At 44.6% G+C, this 14463-nt stretch overlaps 2 protein-coding genes across 5 annotated transcripts in view; both read left to right on the forward strand.

Annotated features, from left to right (window-relative positions):
• The window catches only part of STIM1 (stromal interaction molecule 1), a 181420-nt gene extending 173846 nt beyond the window's left edge, over positions 1–7574 (forward strand). For 2 of the 4 annotated variants that reach the window (XR_896932.2, XR_002776663.1), the window contains 3 exons: positions 1073–1139; positions 4697–4850; positions 5675–5803. Coding sequence is in view for 2 of the 4 variants with exons in the window: in XM_011377442.2 (XP_011375744.1) it covers positions 1073–1139; positions 5675–6191 (584 nt within the window). In the remaining 2 variants the exon portion in view is untranslated. Of the gene's footprint in view, positions 1–1072; positions 1140–4696; positions 4851–5674 lie in introns of all 4 variants that reach the window. The other 2 variants (XM_011377442.2, XM_011377443.2) reach the window with 2 other exon arrangements.
• Positions 7575–8831: 1257 nt separating this feature from the next.
• The window catches only part of RRM1 (ribonucleotide reductase catalytic subunit M1), a 36797-nt gene continuing 31165 nt past the window's right edge, over positions 8832–14463 (forward strand). Inside the window, exon 1 of the mRNA XM_011377462.2 lies at positions 8832–9103. Coding sequence (XP_011375764.1) covers positions 9085–9103 — 19 coding nt within the window. The 5' untranslated portion in view covers positions 8832–9084. The remainder of the gene's footprint in view (positions 9104–14463) is intronic.

Here is a 14463-nt window from a genome sequence, read left to right on the forward strand (position 1 = left end):
GTTTACATGCTTATTAGAGGAAATTCGTCAAGGAAAAAGAGTAAATATGAGCATAAAAAAGACATTTATAGACACTTATATTTGAGCACCTTTTTAAAATATAAAAGAGTAAATATGAGCATAAAAAAGACATTTATAGACACTTATATTTGAGCACCTTTTTAAAATATAAAAGAGTAAATATGAGCATAAAAAAGACATTTATAGACAGTTATATTTGAGTACCTTTTTCTTTTAGTCTTCTGTCTGTGAAATTTTAAAATAATTTTTTACATGGTCAAGATAATGATAACCACTATCATTTATCGAGCGCCATGAACTGCGTTATCTTGAAGCCTCATGACAACCTTTCAGGATTTAATAAATTAGGCATTAAAATAGGGAAATAAGTTGCTCAAGGTCACAGCTAGACGTGGAAAGGCCTGGTTTCAAGCTCTAGTCTTTTGTATTCCATAGCTCAAGGTATTTTTTTTTAACATAAAATTTTGTATCCTTTTGTTTTCCCTGAACATTTTAATAGGCATTTTGCTATGCTTTCAAAATCTTTTCATAAACAGCATTTTTAATAGCTATATAATCTTCTAGCAACTAGATATATTATTATTTTCCTATTGTTCCATCTTTATGTTTGTTTTCATGCAATTATAAATGGTGATGTGATGAAGGTGTTTGTGTATAAATCCTTGTATAAACTGTGAATTATTTTCTAAGGTTGGCTTTCTAAAATGGCTGGTTCTTAGCGCTCTCCCGAACCTTGCCCCAAACCCTAATCCTACCCTGTCCTGCCTGTGTCCTCCCACTAACTGCCTTGCCATCTCCCTTTATAGTAATGTTGGCCCTAGGTCTCCTTCCATTGGTATTACTAAAACTGACCTGGGCATCTCATCTTCAATTTCTCGTTTGTTTTAGGACCTCTGGTGGGAGGTTTTTGGGAGTAGGTGCCCCATTCTTCAGATTGGGCATCAAAAACCCAGAGTGGTTTTCAGCAAGCATTTCTCCATGGGCAAACCTGCTTGCCTGCCAGCCTAAAGTAGGCTGGCCCTTCCTGACACTGTCTTCATTCTCATTGCAGCCCCCAGCCTGCAGAGCAGTGTCCGGCAACGCCTGACGGAGCCACAGCATGGCCTGGGATCTCAGAGGTTGGTAGAGGGCGAGGCTGGCCACTTCTTGACAAGCCGGGTATCTCTGCGGCGAATGCGCAGCCTTTCATCTGGACAGTCTTTCAGTTCTGAAGGCCACGGGACCAGCTCTCCATCTGCCTCTGCTTCTTCTTCCTGCTCCTCTACCACCACCACCACCACCACCACCACCACCACCATCACCACCACCACCACCTCCACCACCACCGTCCATGTCCACCCTGTTTATTACCACCACAGCACTTCCTATTTCCTCCAGACGGAGTCCTACCCTGACCCACCCCCTTCTGACAGCACCACTGTGATGCCTGGGCATTCAGAGAGCTTGGGGTATCAGCTGTCTCTCTTCTCTTTCTTTCTTCCCTTCCTTCCCTTTCTGCTGCCTTTACCTTGGCTTCTGCCTGCTGGCTGCTGCTTGGACAGCGTGCAGGTGTGTGCAGTGGGGCATCTTTTCCTTGTCCTGTCCTTTCCCAGCCTGAGACTCCTTCTTAAGGTCAGCCTAACTCCCCATACCTTTCTTCCTATCTCTGTTTGGGGTTTGCTGACTCTAAAAATGAGTAACACCGCCCCCATGGTCTCATAGCACTTTTGCCTAGACTGTGCACTTTCCCATTTGTTATTCAGTGGAGTCCTCACTTCCTTTACTCCTTCGACAAACATTGATACCTACTCTGTGCCAGGCTCTGCTGGGCATGGGGATTCATAAATGATAAGATATAATCCCATCCATTAAGAATTACAGTCTGGTCTGGGAAAGTACATAAATAATTATGGAACAATTTGCTAAGTGCTATGGGGTGTTGAGGAGGGAGTGACTAACAGTGTGCATTTGGGTGGAACACTTCACAAAAGAGATGACATTTGTGCTAACATCCTATGTTCAGGAAAAGGAGAAAGTGTATTCTAGACTGAGGAATCATTATGTGCAGAGGTATGGAGGTTCAAGAGAATCTGATATATTTGTGGTTAGAACACTGGATAAGTGTTGATGGGGAGGGGTAGCAGATGAGGATAGAATGATGAAGGGCTCTGAATGGCTAGGGGCTTTGGCCATTACCCTTTAGAAGATGGTGAACTGCAAAAGAGTTTCTACAAGGAAGGGAATTGGTCAGATTTGCATTTTAGAAATAACATGTTAGTGGTCTATATAAAAGAAAAAAGGGAGAGACAACGGGAGTTTGGAAGTCATTGCAGTAGACCACTAGGGGAGGCAACAAGGTCTTGGGATGGAAAGGAGAGGACTAATTTGGTAACTGGCTCTGAGGGGTGAGAAGAGGGATGAGTCTAGGATGACACCTGGGTTTCTAGCTTAGGTGACTGAATGGATGTAGTACCCTTAAAGGAATTAGAGAACAGAAGAAGGGAAACAGGTTTAGGAGTTTTGGACAAGAAAAGTTTATGTTGGTGAGGCAGGCATCAAAATTCTCACTTTCAGAGTAGGAAATTAAAGCTCTGAAAGGTTAAGTAGTTTTCCCCCAGGTTTCAAAGCTAATTAGGGGTAGAATATAGATTACAACTTGGCTTTTCATTCCAGGACACTCTGTTGGATATTTTGTCCTTCCACAAGGTCTCAATAAGTGAACTGTGTAAGAACTGGTGAACAGCTTTCTCCCACAGCTTGGTCTGGCACCTGTAGGGACTTCCCCTGCTAACCTCAAGATGATAGGTTAGGGTCAGAGTTAGTAGCCTTGACCTTGCCTGGAACAAGCTTAGGGGACTCTCAGAAAGTCCTTCTCCTCTGGAAGAACCTCTCATCTCTGAAGTTGTTACCACAGCTTAGTCCTGGCCTCTGGGTTGCAGCCTACTTACTCAGTTGCTCCTTTTGGTCCTGCCTCACTCTGGATACCAATTGCTCTAGCTCTGTCCCTTGAACCTCTGGATAGTTATCCTCAAGGATTGTTCCTTTTTCTTTTACAAAGGGACTGCCTTTACTAGGTTATCACACAGTAGAGCTGCTCACCTTCATTTTCATCCTCATTTTCATCTAAAAGCCTCAGCAGGGAGACTGCCCCTCCCAATTCAGATGGAGAGGACTGAGTTGGTTTGGGGCACTAGGAGATGCTGTGAATCTCCAAGGCCCAAGCTGAGGCCAGTGGGGAGGGAAGGTGGGGAGATACCTGCATCCACTTGGCCTGTTCACTACTTAATTTTCTTTTGCACCATGCACCAGAGGATCGTCTCTAAAGGCAAACAGGCTCTCTAGTAAGGTTAGTAGCTTGGGGTGGGAGCCCAAGGCAGCCCAGCCTTTGGGGAGGGACACCCTTGGCCTGAATTGTCTCAAAGATTCAGGGAGGGAAGGTGAGCTTGCCTCAGTGGGCCTTTTCTCTCCTACATCTACCCAGGCAATCTCCCAGGTTATTTTCTTCCTTTGGGAGTCTCAGCTTTTAGTTGATGAGGAAGGCATAGAAAGATGGGAAACACAACCGAATAGGTATGTGAGCCTGGAGGAGTAAGTCTGGGAGGGCCACAACCCTTTAACCTCTCTTCTTTGGCATTAGAAAGGTAGGCTCCCAGGATCCTCCCATTCTCAGCCTAGAGGTCCCCTTTTCCTAGTGTTCGTTCCTCTGAACTTCCTTTGCATCATGCTTGGTGGTTCATATGTATGTGGAAAAGGCAGGATATGGAGACGATCATCTTGAGGCTTAGAGAAACAGGGCACATTTAGATAGAAGCAAGGACAACGTCAGATACTATGAAACCAAATATGAGACCACATTTTGGTAAACACTAGAGTGTGTGGCTGAAACAGTGTTTGTAGAATGGGAGTTGGAGCTGGAATTGTCTTCTGCTCTCCTCTGTCTCCAGGAAGGTACTGACCCATCGGGTGGCTGCTTAGTTGTTTTCTACTGAGGATTAAACCTACAATAGCAGTGAGCCAACCTCCCACTTTTGTCTGTTTTAGGGGCCTGATGCCCTCCCTAATTTTTGACCCACAGCCCCCTTCTTTCCAGGTCCTGTTGTGCTCTCCTCTCCCACTCCTCACTCTTTCCCTTTGGCTTCCTGACTTGGATGTTTAAGCATTTCCCTTAGCCCTCTCCTCTGCCTCTATGGTGGGTTTTCAAGCCTCTGAGAAAGCAGAAGGAAGGTTATTGGATTGGCAGGGGACTCCCATATCCACCCTTTTGTCTGTAGAGACAGGAAGGGTAGCATCTGGAATTGGTTCATGGCCTTCTTAGGAGTAGCCAGCCCCTAAAAGGGTCTCAACTTTCTGGACTAGCCTCTGTGTGTGCATGTCCAGCGTGCAGTGCCATGTCCCCATAACTCAGCCTTGCAAAGAAGCCTTTTGTGACTAGCCCACATATGAGTCTTCTAGCTTGCCTGGCCTTATCATCTTCATTCCCACAATACTTTCTACATTTCCAAGTGCTTTGCCAACATCATTTGATCTTCCAAAGAGTCTTGCAAGATAATTGAATTGGCCCAAATTGAGGACTAGCAAGGTTAGATGACTTGTCCACGCCTCAGGCAGAGATTCTAATCTAATTAGACCTCATGACTTCTAGTATACAGCTCTTCTGAACAACTGCTCCTTAAAGGACAACATCCTGTCTTTCTAGCACCTCCCTCCATTCACCCTGTCAGCAGAGCTCTGAAAAAGACCCCACCCTTCCTGCTGCCAGCTGACTTTGGTTTGAACTCTGGAACACTTTTCTGCAACCCCCTTTGAATCTTGTAAAACGTTTGAAAGAGGCAGAATCCTGGCCTTTTGGGGTGAGTAAGGGATTGTTTGCAAGGCTGTTTTAACCATCTCCTCCCCAGCCTGGGTCAGGCCCACTTACTGCATGTGCCCTGTTTCTTGGGGCCTGGCCCAGACTGGCTATGTCCAAGGGTGTGACAGGAGTAAGTGGGGAAGAAAGGCATGGAAGATGGTGACTCAGAGCAAGATGTGGGTTTTATGTTAGCTTGAGGTTGAGTCTTAAGAAATGTAGCCAGCTCTGGGAAGGCAGAGAAGTTATTGAGGAGGATGCCCATGGGATTGAAGCCTATGGTTGCCCTAGTTTAGGGCCTGGTCATTCATCAGGGGTGGGGCCCAGCTGTTAGAAAGCCCTTTGCCTGACAGATGATAATAAAATAACATTTGTTTTTGCTTCTTCTTGTCTGTCTCTTCTATCCCCATCACTCTTCCCTTTTTACATTTTTTTCTCCCCCTGGTTGTTTTTTTCTACCTGCTTCTCCTTTTGCTTTTCTTCCTCCCCAATTTTATTCTCTTTCCCCTCTTCTCCAATCTATTCTCATTTCCTATTCCTGCCTCCTTTCTCATCCTGTACTTATGGCCTACTTATCTTCCTTCTGTTTCTCATTCTACTCTTTCCTGCCTGCCTGTTCATCCTATTTTATTTCTCCTGTACCTCTCTCCATCCCCATTTTCCTATCCTGCCCTGTCTTCTCATGTTGTCCTTCTCTCCTTTCAACTTCCTCCCTGTTCCCCCTTCCTGTGTGTGTCCCCTGTCTTCTCATGTTGTCCTTCTCTCCTTTCAACTTCCTCCCTGTTCCCCCTTCCTGTGTGTGTCCCTTTCTTCCTCTCTGTTTTGCAGGGATTTGACCCATTCCGATTCGGAGTCCTCCCTCCACATGAGTGATCGCCAGCGTATGGCCCCCAAGCCTCCTCAGATGGTCCGTGCTGCAGATGAGGCTCTCAATACCATGACTTCCAATGGCAGCCACCGGCTGATTGAGGGGGTCCACTCAGGACCTCTGGTGGAGAAACTGCCTGACAGCCCTGCCCTGGCTAAGAAGGCCCTACTGGCGCTGAACCATGGGCTAGACAAGGCCCACAGCCTGATGGAGCTGAGCCCCTCAGCCCCACCTGGTGGTTCTCCATCTTTGGATTCTTCCCGTTCTCACAGCCCCAGTTCCCCAGACCCAGACACGCCATCTCCAGTTGGGGACAGCCGAGTCCTACAGGCCGGCCGAAATACACGCATTCCCCACCTGGCTGGCAAGAAGGCCGTGGCTGAGGAGGATAATGGCTCCATTGGTGAGGAAACAGACTCCAGCCCAGGCCGGAAGAAGTTTCCCCTCAAAATCTTTAAGAAGCCTCTTAAGAAGTAGGCAGGATGAGGATGGCATTGGTGGGACAACTTGTCCTTCCCTGGTCTTCTGCCTCCTTTTCCCTGCCTTTCAAGATACCCGGGCCCTAGAGTGGGGCATGGGAGGGGTTTGCCCAGTGGCCTGGGCACTGTACATACCTGCCCCCCTCATCCTTGGGTCCTTCAACATTATTTATTAACTGACCACCATGGCCTGCCTGCCCTGCCTCCCTCCCAACCACGGGCTGCTGCTGTCACTCCCTCTCCACTTCAGTGCATGTCTTAGTTGCTGTCCCCTCAGCTACCAGCTCAACCTTTGGGGTCCAGCTTCTGTCTCTGCTATCCCGGTTTTGAGGTTTGGTTTCTTGTTTTTTCTCTGTCTTCTGCTTTCAGGCTCCTCCCTCCTACCACTCCCCAACTTCCCCTAGCTGCTACTGGGGAAGATGGGAGGAGTAACTTCTGACACCTGTGCCTCAGATATGTTCCACCCCACCTATAGATGATAGTTCCATTTGTCCCAAACTGGGTCCTAGGGCCTAATATTTGAGCTTTGTTCTTTGGGAGTGTGGTGGTCCAGAGGAAATCTTGGCCTGGAGCCACTCAGGCCTCCAGGGGGTCCATGGGGGAGTGAGAACAAATCACTTAAGAGTTTTAAAGAGAGGCCAGGCTAGGGGATACATTTGGAGAGAATTCTCTTAGTTAACTGAGTAGATGCCAGAGTTGTGGGTTACAAGGCAGTCACCTTTTCTCTCTTCCCTCTCCCATACCTGTCTCTCTCTTATCCCTGTTCCCTCACACTGCAGGAGGGTTTGTATATAAGAGGTGCTGCCCAAATGCTCCCCAAACATCATTACTCCTGAGGCTTAGGACACTCTGCTCCCCTGGACATGGGAGCCTGTCACCATAGAGGGTTCTAATGGGACCCTGGAGCTGTTGGGCAGGATGTTGTTGCATTTGAACCAAAAGACAGTTTAAAATTGTAAAAAAAAAAAAAAAAAAAAAAAAAATCTCCTGAATTTCCCAAGTGCCTGCACCACATACACCCCTTGTCAGACCGTTTTTATGTTATTGCATAGCCTGGGCCAGAGGCTCATAACAGGGAAGGGGGTGGTTAAGGAAGATGGTATAGGTGAAGGTGGCTGTGTGACCACTTCCCCCCACCCTTCCCACCCTCTAGACAACTCTCTACCCTTTTTTGCTATGGCTGTAAAATACTTTTCCTCTACCCCACTCCCTGACATGCCTTTACTTGGGCCTGGGGTGGAGGCACCTGGGGTTGGTCTTAGGAGGTGGGGCTAGGCTGCAGACTGCCTTGTACCCCCTGGACACCCTTACATGGGTTTTTCTGTGTTATTTCATAAGACTATTTGAAGTCCAATAAAGCATGTAGGAGATTTTAACCCTCGCTGGCTTTGACTCTCATTGTGTTCTCTGTGGCACAGCAGACAGTATAAAGAAGAGACTGGGAAAATGAAACTAATACACATATGCAAAAGCTCTCTGGGTAAGAGTTACCAGACGAAATACAGGATGCCTAATTAAATCTGAATTTCAGATAAACAATAACTTTTTTTAGTATAATTATGTCCCATGCAATACTTGGGACACATTATTTTTATTTGTAAATCTGGCAACACTATCTCTGGACCATCTCGACCTACCTATCCTATAACTTCACTTATGACCTATGACTTTTAAAATTCACGGGGAGATTGGCCCGCCTCTGGGGGATACATACTGCCAAAGAATTGTCTTGCAAGTTAAGACTTCCCCCCTTTATCATAAGACTATAAATAAGAACTTACTTTATCCTTAAAAAAAAAAAAAGGAAGTCTTAGGGAGGGGATGCCACATGGGATTTCATAAAAATCAGTGTAGCATAAATCGGAAGCTTCTAACATTAGCCGTGTATTACATCTCATTTATTCTTGCTCCCCACATTCAGTCACCTAGCCGTATTTTACTTCCATAAGGCCTTATTGCTGATCATATCTGCCACCATCCACTGGAGAACTCTAAAAGAAAGTGAGTTTTGGCCTTGTCCTTCTCAAAACTTCAAGGGCTCCCATTTCCGTCAGGATAAAATACAAACGCCCTTGGACTATCAAGGATCTTTTCCAACCCGACTGAGTGCTAGGCTTTCTGCTGACCCAAGAGCCTTCGGGCTCCGGCTGCCTCTGCGTATGGATCCCAGGCTAGACCCACATCGGAGCGCAGTCTCACGTTATTATAATGTACCTTGGCAAGACAAGAAAAAGTGTTTCGGATGGCTGGGTTTTAGTTCTTACTTCAAAAACATGAACCGTCTTGACCTCTGCAGAGGCGAGCGGCCGAGAGGGGCGGGGGCGGGGCCGGGTCTGGCCCGCTCAGCGAGCCACATCCGGCCCAGGGCCCCGCTTTGGCTTTGCCCACTCCCAACATGGCGGCGAGAGAGCAGCGTTCCTGCCCGGCTAGCTCACACTCAATGCGGCCGTGGGAGAGGGGTGGTCTCCTGAACCTTGCCCATACTTAATATGGCCGCGGGAGAGCAGACTTCCCGTTGGGCATGCCCACATCCAACACCGCCGCGAAAGGCGCGATCTCCCGGGCCCTGCCCATACTCCGTACAACGGCTAATGGGCGAATCCGACTTTCCGCTATGCTAGTCCTGCCCACCCGTTGGGGCGCTGGCGGCGTTGAGTAACGTCATTGGTGTTCTGTCGGACCGCTTTTGCGTCCCGGGTGGCGGGAGCCGGAACGGGTTTCAGATTGTCCCGCTTCTCGGCGGAGAAAAGTGCTCTCCGACCCAACTCCACTCGCTGCACTTGAGCAGCCCCTGGAGCCCGAAACCTGCGCACCCAGGCACCTCGATCCAGCCGGCGCCTCAGTGCTGCAGCCTGGTGTCGAATCCCTTAGTGCCTCAGCCCTTAGCCGCGATGCATGTGATCAAGCGAGGTGAGAGGCAGGGGAAGGGACGGCGGGGTGGAGAGGAGCGGGTAAGGGAACGCGGCCGCCGCCGCCTGAGCAGTTAACCGCGCCCACCCGCCTCCGCCGCTTCCCGCCCTGCCCGCCGCGGCTTCCCGCCCTGTTAGCCTGCTCTGCCTGCTGGCTTCCTTCTGTCCTCCTCCCATCCCCACCCCCACCCTGGCCTGGCCTTCAGTCTGCGCCCCCTTCGCCTTGTCATCCTGCCGCGTTTCCAAAGAGTAAAGGAACTACCCCTTCATCGAGTAATTCCTGAGCACTTCCCAGGCGGTATTTTCCCCATGAGCCCCTGAGGCGCGATTATCAACTCCACTTCACAGATGGAAAAAAGAAGCGCAGAGAGAGGTTGAGTGACTATTGCGAAGTCACTCGGTTAGTTGATGGTGAGGTCAGGGTTCGAACCCATGGCCAACACGAGTTTTATTTGAAAACTGTGAGGTTGGTGACTTGTTCTAGGCCCTGCAGCGGGGTAGAGGGTTAGAAAAAAAGGGTCTCTGTACCCTAAAAGGGCACTTTTCAGCTTCCAGATCTTATTTTGTGGAATGAGAGTAGAAGTGGGGTAAAAAAAAAAAACAGATCTCAGACACAGACATCTTCCTGGAGTTTGCCCTTTGTTGGACACGTGTTGCCATTTGTCCCAGGAGTAGTTCCAGAGTTTGGGACAGTGACTAACTGTCCTAACCCGTCTTGGGAAGACATACTAAATCTGACTAGGGTGGCCAAGACATCTTCTGACAAGATGGGGACCCGGAAGAGCCAGGGACTTGGATTCTTCCTCAACAGTTAATTCCCATTAGACTTGCTAAGCACCTCCTTTTGCCAGCCTTTTTCTTGGCTGTGTGAAATTATGAGAGGAGACAAGCCTCCGCTTTGGGGAAGGGTTTAATCAGGTTGGAAAAACAGGATCAAAACGGAGTTTTAACAGAACAATCTGAGACAGGTAGGAACATGTCTAATCGAATCCACTTGCCTGTGTTAAAGCAGTAAAGTCATTTCAAAATTATAGGCGCTTAGTAAATGCTGGTTGACTGACTGGATATTTGTTTTATCCACTAGGCTGTGCATTTCAAAGATGGGATTTTATGCCCACAAGTAACACTGGACCTGCCGTGACTAAATGCTCCAAGAATGAATGAGTGTAATTATTTAAAAATATAATTATGAGCGTTGTGGCCAGGTGGTTTAACTATAGCTAAGAGAACATAATTTGATCCAGATTTTTTAGAATCTTTCAGTGTAGCATTCAACAAGGCTTGTTAATATAGAAAACTATACTTAGATTTATTTATTTTACTTATTTCAAAAAATTTTATTTTTGATTTCTAATGTGCTCAGGGTCCCCCCCCCCAATATTTTTGGTATGCCAGTTGCAGACTAACTTCTAAAGTTTTTGATAATTTTATTGTAATTATTCAAGAGGGCAACTGGTTGTCAACTAGTAAGTTTGCCCTGAGAGTACTCACTGGGGGCACTTGTGGCTGCAGCATTTTCTCTGAGATAACTCGTAGATTACAGTCCTAACCTTACCGCCAAAGTTTGCCATGAAATATCTCACTTTTATTATTATTTTTGCATCACTCTAGTATATTGATAGTCTTTGGAAACAAATGACATAATTTTATTTACAGCATTCTGTTTCGAGTAGTAGTATTTATTTCCATTTACAAAATGTAGTAATTTTCGATTGCTGAACATGTCAAATCCTAGAAAATGTAGTGTTCCTACGCATGATATTAACATCATTTCTGAACAGTTGTTAGCCAAGGATTTGTTTGATGAATCCTATTTACATATACATTTCTGTTATATTAGGATTAGAGACAAGTTCTGTTTAGAAATAACTCCAAGAAGTTTTTATATTTTATTTTCACACTGAAAACCAGTCAGATTTGCTTCAGCCTCAGAAATTGTGTTTATGTAAATTTAAATTAACGCTGGCAGTGAGCTGCACTTTTTTTTTTCTAAATGGGAAATGGGTTAAGGAGACCAAGGTTAAATAAAAGTTAACCATTGGAATAAATGCAGTGAAGCTGACTGAGTTGTAAAGTGTGCTTTGGAATTTAGTAGTATATATAGTGTTTTCAAAATTTTGGATTATAACCCACAATGGAAATTATATTTTACACCATCATCACAGTACACATGCATGTATATGTATGTATATACATAAAACAAACACGTTTGCAAAATAACACCTTCTACACTCCGATAATCTCTTTTCCACATTTTTTTCTCTATCTCTCCCTTGCTTTTCTCTCCCTCCCTCATCCTCCCTCACACAAATCTATAGATACTGTGCTGGGCACTGAGATTACAGTGGTGAGTAGACACGTGGTTCCTGCTCTCAGATATCTTGGATTAATGTTTCCCATTTAAAGAAAGCTCTGAAACTTAATTAGACTGCTCAGCCAACAGAGTTGAAATTTAAAATGACTAGGAAATGAAGCAGACAACATCTGTCGTGGACATCTAACCCAAGATTCTGGACTAGGCCTATATAATTTATACCTTCATTTTCCCTTTTTTCCTTACTTTAATTCCTTCCTATCTCACAAATAATACCAGAGGCCAAGCACTCACTATAATAATTATTATTTCCCTTTTGCTTTAATTTCTGTCTGGGAAGATAACATTAGGCATTATCTTTAAACCTAGTTTACAGGTCAAAATGTGTAACTGGTTACACACAGTCAAGGGTATTTACTACCTGGCGACGTCAAACCCAGTAAAAGTACTAGATTTAGAAAAATACTTTTTTGAGGACAGGTATTATAATATATAAATAAACACGTAATTAGACAGTTATCAAAAACCTTAGAGGAAATTTCTGAAGCTACCTCCAAAACAGTAACCAACAAGGGAAAAACCTTTAAATTCCCTTGCACAAGTTTATTAGACAATAGAATTGCTCTTGACCATATCCTAGCTAAACAAGGTGGGGTTTATTCTGTTGTTAATAGCTTTTGTTGTACCTAGGTAAAATACCTCTGACGAAATAGATACTGATGGAACTAGATAAAATCTGGGCACAAGCCAAATGATTAAATGCGGTGCCCACTGACACCCCATGATTCTTTAATACTTTCAGCTGACTGTCCCCTCAGGTGTTGTTTCCTGGTTCAGATCTATTCTGGACTTAGTATTTTGTTTATTATAGGAATTTTTACTGTTAAAAAACTTTGTCTTGGATAGCTCGATGTTATAAAGACACCATCTGATAATGGTTGCTCAGTGTTTTGAGATGATCACTAAGTCCTATGAGACTTAATAGGAGAAACCTCAAGAACTGCGGAATCTGGAAGTCATTTGCCCTTAAATATGACAGTAAACATTTCCTCTGTTCTGGTGTTCTTGTTGCTCCAATGTGGTTTAAGGTTCCTAAGAAAAAAGAACTTTTCCCTCCTACGTGGGACAGGACCAACCAGGAATGAGCCTTCCTGGCAACGAGGGACTAAAAATACATTTATCTATCTGGTGACATTGGTTAACGAAATCTAGTAAGTTTCAGCTATAACTTTAACAGTAAGGCATATATATTTACGCTGTGTGTTCACCTCCTATAGTTAGATTTCTTTCTGTCACCACATATTTGACCCCCTTTTCCCCATCTACTTCCCTGCTCCCCACTTCCCCATGCCCTCTGATAACCACGTCTATTGTCCATGACTTTCTCTTTGTTTGTCCTGTTCAATTTGTTGCTTTTAGGTTTATATCCCATATATAAGTGATATCATGTGATTTTCAACTTTTTCTGTCTGACTTATTTCACTTAGCATGGTTATCTCAAGGTCCATCCAGGTTGTCACAAATGACAGTATTTCATCTCTTCTTATGGATGAGTAATATTCCATTGTATATATGTACCACAGCCTCTTTAGCCAATCATCTATCATAGGCCACTTTGGTTGCTTCCATGTCCTGGCCACTGAATAATGCTGCTATGAACATCCGTGTGCAAATATCTTTTCAGATATGGGTTTTCAAGTCTTTTGGGTAAATACCCAGTAGAGGGATTGCTGGATCACATGGTAGATCAATTCTTAGTTTTTTTGAGGAACCTCCATACTGTTTTCCATAGTGGCTGTACCAATTTGCAGTCCCACCAGCAGTGCATGAGGGTTCCTTTTTCTCTGCATCCTCTCCAGCATTTGTTATTACTTGTCCTGTTGATTATAGCTATTCTAACAGGTGTGAGATGGTATCTCATTGTGGTTTTGATTTGCATTTCCCTTATAGCTAGCGATGCTGAGCATCTTTCCAAATATTTGTTGGCTATTCATATGTCCTCTAGCCAATAATACTTTTAATAACTGACCAGTGTTGCTTTCCGGTTCGGAGCTTCTGTTTCGGAGATTCTGTTTCGGAGATTCCATGTCGGAGATTCCGCTTCAGTGAGTTCATCGGAGATTCCACTTTGTTGATTCCATTTTGGAGATTCTGCTTGGATGATTCCATTTCGGAGATTCCGTTTCGGAGATTCTGCTTCGTCGGTTCCGTTTCAGAGATTCCGTTTTGCAGATTCTGCTGATGATTCTGCTTGGACAATTCCGATTCGGAGATTCCTTTTCAGCAGTGTGGGAACACTATTTGGGATTCTGCCTGAATCTTCCATAATAGCTATTCTTTTGGGTCTCAAATAAATATTTATTGCCTCTCGTTTTGGCCTTTTATTTTTAGGTCAATAGACTGATTACGTTAACGTGGATTACCTAAAGTTAAAGCTATGTAGTGGCTGGATATATCCACTATTGCTGATAGGAGTAAATAAAGGTTGAAGAAGATACCATTCGAAATTAAACTAAGAATAATAGGACTTTTTGTTAGTAAGGACAAAGAGGAGTATGATTGAAGTCCAAAATCATAAAAGGACTAACTAGATAAGGTCCATGTATTTGCATATCCTCCGAATATTAAAACTAAAAGGTTGTCTCTAGAAGATTGTCTTGAATTACAAATAGAAGTACTTTTTTATATGGTGTGAAGTAAATTCAAAATCAGTAATTACCCTAGGAGAGTATATAAGTCAACTTTATCATGAAGGTTGTTAGAATGGAGACAGGTTGATAAGTCATTTAGTGTTCAATAAATATTTGAGGTCCTGCTATGTGCTAGGCCTTGGTCCTTGGTCAGGGCACTGGGGAATATGTGCAAATAAAATGTAAATAAAACTTGCAAAAATGTTTTTCTCTTTTGCAAGTTCTAGTGGATGGGTGAAAAGAATCACATGATAATGTTCCCCCTTATCTGTGGTTTTTCACTTCCATGATTTCAGTTGCCTGCAGTCAATCCATGGTCCAAAAATGTTAAATGGGAAATTCCAGAAATAATACGTT

This window comes from Pteropus vampyrus, unplaced genomic scaffold (genome assembly GCF_000151845.1).
Source record: "Pteropus vampyrus isolate Shadow unplaced genomic scaffold, Pvam_2.0 Scaffold311, whole genome shotgun sequence".
In the NCBI taxonomy this organism is placed as follows: Eukaryota; Metazoa; Chordata; class Mammalia; order Chiroptera; family Pteropodidae; genus Pteropus; species Pteropus vampyrus.